Raw genomic sequence first — 8455 nt, 5'->3', positions numbered from 1 at the left:
CCACTCCTTGGAGTAATGTGCTGTGGCTTTTCTCAGTTTAATATCTCATCTTTGTAAACTATTATTGCTGCATTTGAAGCATAGGACACAGAGATTCGAATCTTAATTAGGCATCTGATGCACTGCAACTGTAAAGGGGATAATCTTCAGGAAATTAGCATTCCCAAATTCTGCAGCCAAATGTATTTCCTGAGAGATGTGGTCAGTGTAGCTGCACCTGTGCCACCAAGTACTGCGGGTTTGTTGAGCATCTCGTAGCGGCCCCAGCCATGGGGTGTGAGAATGTCAGGTTGCATCATTAAAAAAGTCAGCTAAACCAGAATGTTAATGTTTTTGCTTTTTTAGCAGAAAAGCTGACAATTGTAAAATAAATACTAGACTGCCACTGCATACAATCACTTTTTTTTTTTTTTTAATTAATAAAACAATCTGTCTCAGGAATTGTGAAAAGTCAAGTGTGTAACAATGCTGCAGGTACCAACTTGTCCTAAAAGCTGAAGAAAAATGCAGTTACTATGTCCTAGACATGCAGGTATCCATTTTACATATTTAAGCCATTTTTTTACCCAGCCAGACTTCCAAGAATTGAGCCTGTGGATACTAATGAGCCTCCAAACGGATGATGCATCTATTTGTGAGCCAAAAATTCTGCCTGTAAAATCAAACTTTGAACTGAGGGTCTTTGAAGACCTGGAGCCATAAAAGTTGCATCTGGAATTGGATATAAAATAGGGAGAAAAGGTGGAAGGTTTCTGTCTCAGATATGTAGCCCTTTAACCAAAGTCAAACATTAACCTGTATGGTTTAAAAGACAAGTTGTACAGATAGTAAGCAGTTTAAATCAAATTATTAAAATAGACTTATATATATATGTCATAAATTTGCTACCTATGAGGAATGCTGAATTGTCTTATGGCTACTTGTATGTGCCTATTTTGGTAAATGAATTAATTTTACAAATTACTCATATTCCATGTTTTGTCAGAAATTCCATCTTTTATTACAATAGAACCTGCAGTCACATGCATAAATATTGGTGCAGTAAAAGATATTTTGATTGACTGTTTCCTGGCAATTGACACTAAATTAATTTCTCACATCTGTTTACCAATTTCACTTTATCCTGCTAGAAAAGCTGTTTCAAGAAGTAAAACAACACTGCTGTTTAAAGGTGAGCATTCTCATTCCCCTTTTCCCTCCCTTCCCATTTTATATAGTCAGGTAGGTTAAAACAGAGAAAAAAAATCTGAAGATAAAATATTGATGTACAACAATTCAAGCTGAATGCATAAAGTACAGTTGGAACTGCTATTCCTGAATAGAAAAGTTATTAAAAATACATTATCTAAAAAAATGGTGTGAAAGAATAACAAAGCCTGATTTTCAGTTTTCCAAATGGCTTTCTATTGAAAGCTGAACCTGGTCAAATAAATTATGATCTTTCTGGAATAACTGAGTATTTATCTTTCACTGCATCCATTTTCCTATCTGTGATATGTATATGCTGCCCAAAGTATTTAGGATCATGAAAGATTTTTGTATGGAGCTTCAGATACGGAAAATGAGACATTCTGTCATTACTGGTGTTGCAAATGATGTCTGGGGGATGAAGATGTTCAGCCACTGTTTTCTTTGAGGTGTTTTTTTTTTTTTTTTGGATGATCTTTCATGTCCAGCACCCCTCCCTCGCTCATCAACATGTGGCTTGAGGTGCTGGGACACCCAGAGGGGTGTATTTGAGAACTAGAAGGAAAATTAATTTTAATTCCACTTTGCAGTATCTCTCTCTCATTTGCGAGGCAATAGAGACTCATTGTTCATTACTTATTGCAAACAGAAAGAGAAAATGTTTAATTTTGAAAGGGACATGTGATTAAGATGCCTCCTCCCTGGTGGCCAGCAAAGAGGACACAGCACAGAGTGCATCAAAAAACCTAAGAAAATCCAACCTTTTAGGAACTGACACAGTATAATTAAACTTTACATTTCCTGAAAGGGTATTGGCACAAATGGAGCTCATTAATTCTAAATTAAAGCTTTTATTCTGGCCTGCCTACAACAACCTCCTCTGAAAAAAGGCTCTGTTTTCTAGATAGTCAGGTTGCATTCACACATTTATTATGTTATAGAAAAAGACTTGACAGATTTTTATCACTTTAGTACAAATAAAAATGAACATATGTAATTATGTAACCTCCTAAGGAGGCCTGATTCTTTGTGATACTGTTCTAATTCTCGTGGTGTAAATATTTATGACTTTAGATCTTACAGTTTGTATAGTCCTTAGTCTAGTAATTGGCCACATTCTGTCCTCCAGGAATTTCCAGAGGTGGAAAATCTGCCCAAGAAGTGACTGCAGTGGAACCTGACACAGCAGAAATATTATGGAACAGATAATGAGCCCATACTTTAAAACTGATTTATACAATAGAGTGCAGAACAAAAACATCTCTATATGTCATCTAAGTGTTTTATTTATACAGGGTTGTTTTAATTACTGCTATACCACATCTTTAGCCATATCTCTCAAAATCTTGTGGAAATTCCCATTATGCTTAGTGAGTAATGCTAGAAGCCAACAAATAAAGGTGATATGAAGATAAGCAAAACACATTAGGAACTACCAGGTTTGTTGTGAGTTGGGCATAAAAGTATTTCTGGATGAAATGGTAATTTCCTGTTTCACCTGAGACCTACAGATTTATAAGTGAAGTGTGGGGCTCAACTCATGAAAAATTATCCCTTTAGAAGCTATCTGAAATATCTAGTTCCTTGTGTCCTCCACAGTGTTGGCTCAGGATATGAATTGTTATCCTTAATAAGGCACCCATATAACTTGACTTAAATGGTGATTTACATTTGGAATAAGTGATGTGGCACTGGTTCTGAATTGCAGCTTTGTTGCTGAGATTATTAAACTAGTACCATGACATCTGTGCAGCCACAGTTTCCACTTGCAGACCATCTGCAGCCAATCTGATCATCCCATGCAGTCACACGTTGCTTTATAACCTTGACCAGCTTAACTGAGGTGGAATAATTGAAGCTAATTTTTGTAGCACGGGCAAGCCTTTGACAGATTTAGAACACTAAGGCTTTACAGCACCATGTATTTATGCTAGAGGGCACTCATATATCGTTCTGAGCAGTGTCAGAGCTTGGCATTTGTAGAACCAGTATTCCCAAGGCACAGTGCCAACAGTAACTTTCAGGGAGTGCTGTGAGGTAGGTGTGTACATAGATCCCTGTTTTACTGATGAGGAAGCTGAGGCAGGAAGCTTAAGGTATTTGACACAGATCACAGCAGGAGTTAAAGGATGTTGAACACAGGTATTAAAGGATAACACAGCATCCATGACAACTTGAAAATTACCCTCAAAAAAGCCAGCTCATTATATATATACGTGTATCCACACATCTATGTCTGTGCAGATTAATTCTGGATGTGAATTTTTATTTTTAAAACTAGACATTTTGCTTTCTTCTTCCAAAATCCTGTGAGAAGAATTGAAGGCTTTAGGAAGAGCACATAAAGAGCTATGTCTCTGTCCCTGGCTCTCCAGGGAGAGAAATGTAGCTCTTGTCTGCAGTGCCTATATAGGAACAAAGCCTTTACCGACAGAGGCACAATGTCACAGAATCATTTAGGTTGGAAAAGAACTCTGAGTCCAAACATAAACCTTATATTGACAAGTAGGATGAATTTTACAGGCACATGAACCTCATAGGTCTCATAATATAAGGTCAGCTTGAAGAATTTTTTTTTTTTTCATTTTTCCTATGCAGCAGGTATTCACTAGACTGAGAATTTCACTCCTTCATTTCCAACTAAGCGTTCAGTGAAGTATTGCAGTGACATCTGCAAACATAAGGCATGATGAGATTTTTGTCTCCTCCCTTCCAAGCTGTTACACCTCTCTAAGAGGAACCCATCTCTGAAGACAGCTCCTGAAACTGAGAGATCACAGCTTAGGAAGGAAAAGTTTGAGTAAGAATAGAAAATGCAAGTGATTTGTCTATGGCAGGATAGAGGCAAAGTTTTTCTTGAAGGGGCTTGGCAGCCAGATGTCAAGACTACTTGTCTAGACACACTTCTCTGAATGACTCCACCAACCTGATTTTTTGTGAAAATCAACATTTTCATTTCCACAGTATGGCTCAATAAATTCTTCACATCTTCCAGAAGTGTCTCTTAAGACTGTTTCATTTTGCTTGCTTCCTGTGATCATTCATATACATTTTAGAAGAATGTTTTCAGAAAGCAAATACCCTTCTACTCAACACAGATGTATTCCTGAAAAGTCATGCTGTGATGTTACAGTGTGGATAGTGAATTTTCTCATGAGCATAAACATAATGAAGGGAGGCATGTTAGGACTTACAGAATACACACAGTTTAAACACACAGGGATATCTGTGGCATGAGGGATGAGAGACAGGGAAAAAATCAATGTGGGCTTTTCAGAGGAAATGCCAGCTTTATAGAATAGATGACCCTTTCTGAAAGCCCTGATCTGCTTCACCCAGGAGACTGTACCCTTGATTGCCTGTTTTGTCACCCCTCACCCTTGACTTGTTCCACTTTGCTTCATTTAAGATAATGCTATCAACTATGAGGGTGCAATTCCTCAGAAAGAGGGAGCCAATTCTTCATCTGTCTCAGAAGCTCAGATCTTCTGGAGAACTGAATGATGTGAAATGTTCCATCATGTTCAGTCCTGGCACACCATCCAGGAGACTGAAATTACAATGGGAATATTTAACTGTGAGCATTCTTGGTATCTCTTTCTGAACAGCTCAACTTTGTTTTCATCATCACCTTCCTCATATGAAACAAGATTGTTCAAGTTTGAGGGATGACAAAGAGTGCAATGATGACATTTCCTTGGTCAAGATATTTAGAAAACACACGGGAAATCAATGGACAATTAAGGTGCTGCCACAGTCACATCACAAATAACAGTTTTCAGAAACCACATGGCAAAGAAATAGGGTTTGATATGAGTCTTGTTTGACCAACAGCCAAAGAGAGTTTTGAACAGTTGCTATCAATGAATATCTCATAATAAATGAGCTGAAATAATAAATTTAGCTGAAAAAAGAAAGGTAAAATTTAAATGTATTTTTAAGAAAATGGCAATCTGCTTAGGGGAAATGTGGGCAGGCTGGTTTCTTTGAATAAAGTATAAATTGTGAATCATAGTTGTTCAGCTCTTGCCTGGAAGTCTCTTAGGATTTAAAGCAAGCTGAACAACTGACAATCTTGGAGGAATTCAAGTGTGGTTTTATAATATCTGGTTCGACAGACTGAACTGGATCACTCTCACTAGCAATTATGTGTTTCACCAAGCATCTCGAAGCTTCATTGATGTTTATATTTTCCTGCAAGTGAAAGAGAAAGAGAGGTTGATTAATCAATATTAATTAAACCATGTTGCATATTTCCTGTGCATAATTAAACTTTTCTCTCGGCAACATCAAAAGTTACTTACCTTAATAAACAGTTTTCAAAACTGACTGTGTTAAATAGTGCTTACTGGAGTTTTGAAGTTGGTTAAGTTTTATATGTATTATGATACATATCTCTTTTAAAATGTACACAGACCTGATTTTAAATTACCTCAATCTCTTGGTGATTTGTTTGCTTCAACAAACTAAAAAAACCAAAAAACAAATGCCAGAAAGGTGTTGAAGACCAGTGCCTGAAATAAAGCTCCAAAGACCATATTTCACTGCTTGAATAATGGTTGCTCATTTCCAAATGGTTAATTACCTACCAGCAATTACAACCATGTATAGCACTTACTTTTTAAAGCCTTTCCCACAGTTTCAAGATTTCTGTATGCAGTGGTCACAATGAAACCTGTGTTGGACCAGTTTCACTGAAAAATGGTACAATCTCAAATTACTCACAAAACAGAAAAAAAAATTCTGTATGATTTGGAGTCCTGCCTTATTTCTTGTTGAGGCTGACTGCAATGCACTGCACCTCTGATGCACTGCTTCAGAAGAGATATATCACTGCTGATTTGATTTGTAGGACAGAAATCCTCACTCTAGGCACTTAAAATGAAGGCTAAAGCACATCTTTTCCTACACGTGCCTTATATCAACTGGACATTTAACTTGCAGCAGCCCTTACCCTGTTTGTAGAATAAATAAAGCTGAAACACCTGATCAGTGAGACACAGCTCAATGCATCACAGAAAATAAGCAGTAGTGCTGAGTAAAGATTTTATTTATTTATTTATTTATTTATGTTTAATAACAGCCACCAATATGTTTGGAATGAAAAGTCAGGCTTTCTGGCACAAAAAGCACTCTTCCAGTGTAACTATTGGCATTGATTACTTATTTTATAAAGCAGGAGATAGAAACTCCCCTGTAGTTTCAATCTTTTAGGAAATTTTATCACACATCCACATACATCCATATGGAAATGTGTACCCACATATAGACATACATTTGTGTATATGCACACACTACTCTTGCTCAGTAAAGACGCTTTGTTTGCAGCCTAAGATTACCCAGGTTTTCAAGCTGAATCACTGAGTCATAGAATGGTTTTGATTGTAAGGGACAGTTAAATGCCATCTAGTCCCAATTCTCAAGCATGTCCAGGTCCCTCTGGGTGCCAATCTGGAGCCTGCTGTACTGAGGCCATAAACTAGCTATAAAAGAAAGAAATGTGTGTTTCAGTAGAGAAGACATATTTATAGGAAAATCAAAAGCTAAAGGAATGGCTTCTGTGAGACTGACTTCGTCCAATCCCCTTGAAATCAATGGCAAAACTCCACAAATTCCATTGCCCATCCCTTTCCACCATAGTAAAGTGGATCTAACTAAAATGTGTGGATCTAACTAAATATGTTAATTTGTGCAAGATTTCACAGATTCCTTCAATGACATACATGATCTTAAATATTTTGTATTTAAAGAATATCAGGAAGTTGTAAACCCCCAATACTTTGGAAAATATTCTTAAATTCTCTAAATTACTATTTAGAAAAGTAATGTACATAGTAACCTCTAGAAAGTAATATGGAACTGGGAATCATCTCTATACTGAGATGTTAAAATTCTTCTATATCACATGGCTCTCTCAGACCAGACTAGAAAATTCCTCAAGCATGCACTGAAAACACTTTTCAGACCACTGTGAAATTTTATTAGGAAAAAAACCAAACAAACAGACAATGCAAAACATCTCTCAGTGCTTGGAAAACTGAAGCCAAAATAGGATTTTTAAATGAACAAAAACAGGAATGTAAAAGTCTTTTGCTGGCATTTCATTTGTCCATGTGCTGCTTCTGTGTTGAAATGACAGCATGTGTTTATTCAATAATCTTAGACACTGCCTAAGAGTCTGCCCAAATTGATTAATGTTCAGATGTTTTAACAGCAACCCTCTTTTTCAGAGGCTACCTTTTTACAGCATTGGGAAAGCGGGAAGGAGCCAAGCCCACAAAAGCATAAAATGGGTATAGGTGGATACCCCTCATCCCTGCTGGTGATAGATGGAAGTCCATGTGCCAGACACGAGCCTAAAAATGCAGAAAAATAAAAATGCTCCAGCCAGTACTCAAACAAGAAAAATAAAAAAAAGAGGGAATGAATAAAAAAGTACTCTCCTGAGTCTAGAGAGGAATTTTCTCATCCTTAACATTTATATGAACTGTTTAAACTGTGTGGATGACAATTTCAGCTAGGGTACAAGGGGAGGAAGAGGAAGGGTGACCCTGGCTGACAGCACAGCCGGTTTTGAGTTTATGTCTAGCTCCAGCCTGCTCCTGTGGTTCACACGACAACTGGCACACAGCATGGATGAGAAGTAATATGTTAAGTCACCTGCTGCAAGGAGCCTGTGGTCATGCCAACAAAGCAAATCCTGCTGTTCCAGATCCCTGCCTTGACCACTTCCTCTCTGATGCTACTACTGCCATTTGTTACAACCTTAATCCTGTGGCATCCTAGACCTGCAGATGAGACATTGCTGTATTCTGGTCTGACTAATGAAATATTGATTTCTCCACTTCTCCTCCTATAGTGTGTTTTGCAAAAGAAAAATCTATATTCTGCTAGGCAGTGAAAGAGCTACAGACAGTGGAAGGTGATCTGCTATCCAAACAGAGACGTCCAGAGGCCTGGTGATTTTAGAGTGCATGAAGTGTTGAAAGGCAATCAAGGGGAGGAAAGAGACAAAGGAGAAAGTGAAAATAATCACAGACATCCTACTAATGGTATTGAGACATGCAAACTGCCTCGATTATACCTAAAAATAAAATTAATTATGTTGCAAAAATGAAAGAAAATATGGGTGATACAGTGGAGTAAAAAAATATCTTTCAGTGGGTCTCTATGTTGAAATGCCATAACTGTCACCTCCAGGCTTTGTCCTGCAAAAGAACAGCACAGGAATTGTGATGATTGCTGAAGTTCAGACTTATTTTTAGTT

At 37.4% G+C, this 8455-nt stretch overlaps 1 protein-coding gene across 1 annotated transcript in view; it reads right to left on the bottom strand.

Moving 5' to 3' along the window:
- Positions 1-986: 986 nt before the first annotated feature.
- Positions 987-8455, bottom strand: part of RAB38 (RAB38, member RAS oncogene family) — a 22606-nt gene continuing 15137 nt past the window's right edge. Inside the window, exon 3 of the mRNA XM_015617838.3 lies at positions 987-5382. Within this exon, the coding sequence (XP_015473324.1) occupies positions 5230-5382 (153 nt within the window). The 3' untranslated portion in view covers positions 987-5229. The remainder of the gene's footprint in view (positions 5383-8455) is intronic.

The sequence above is a fragment of the Parus major genome, chromosome 1, assembly GCF_001522545.3.
Source record: "Parus major isolate Abel chromosome 1, Parus_major1.1, whole genome shotgun sequence".
NCBI lineage: Eukaryota > Metazoa > Chordata > Aves > Passeriformes > Paridae > Parus > Parus major.
The sequence above is the reverse complement of the archived record's forward strand: the minus strand, read 5'-3'. Positions and strand labels throughout refer to the sequence as shown.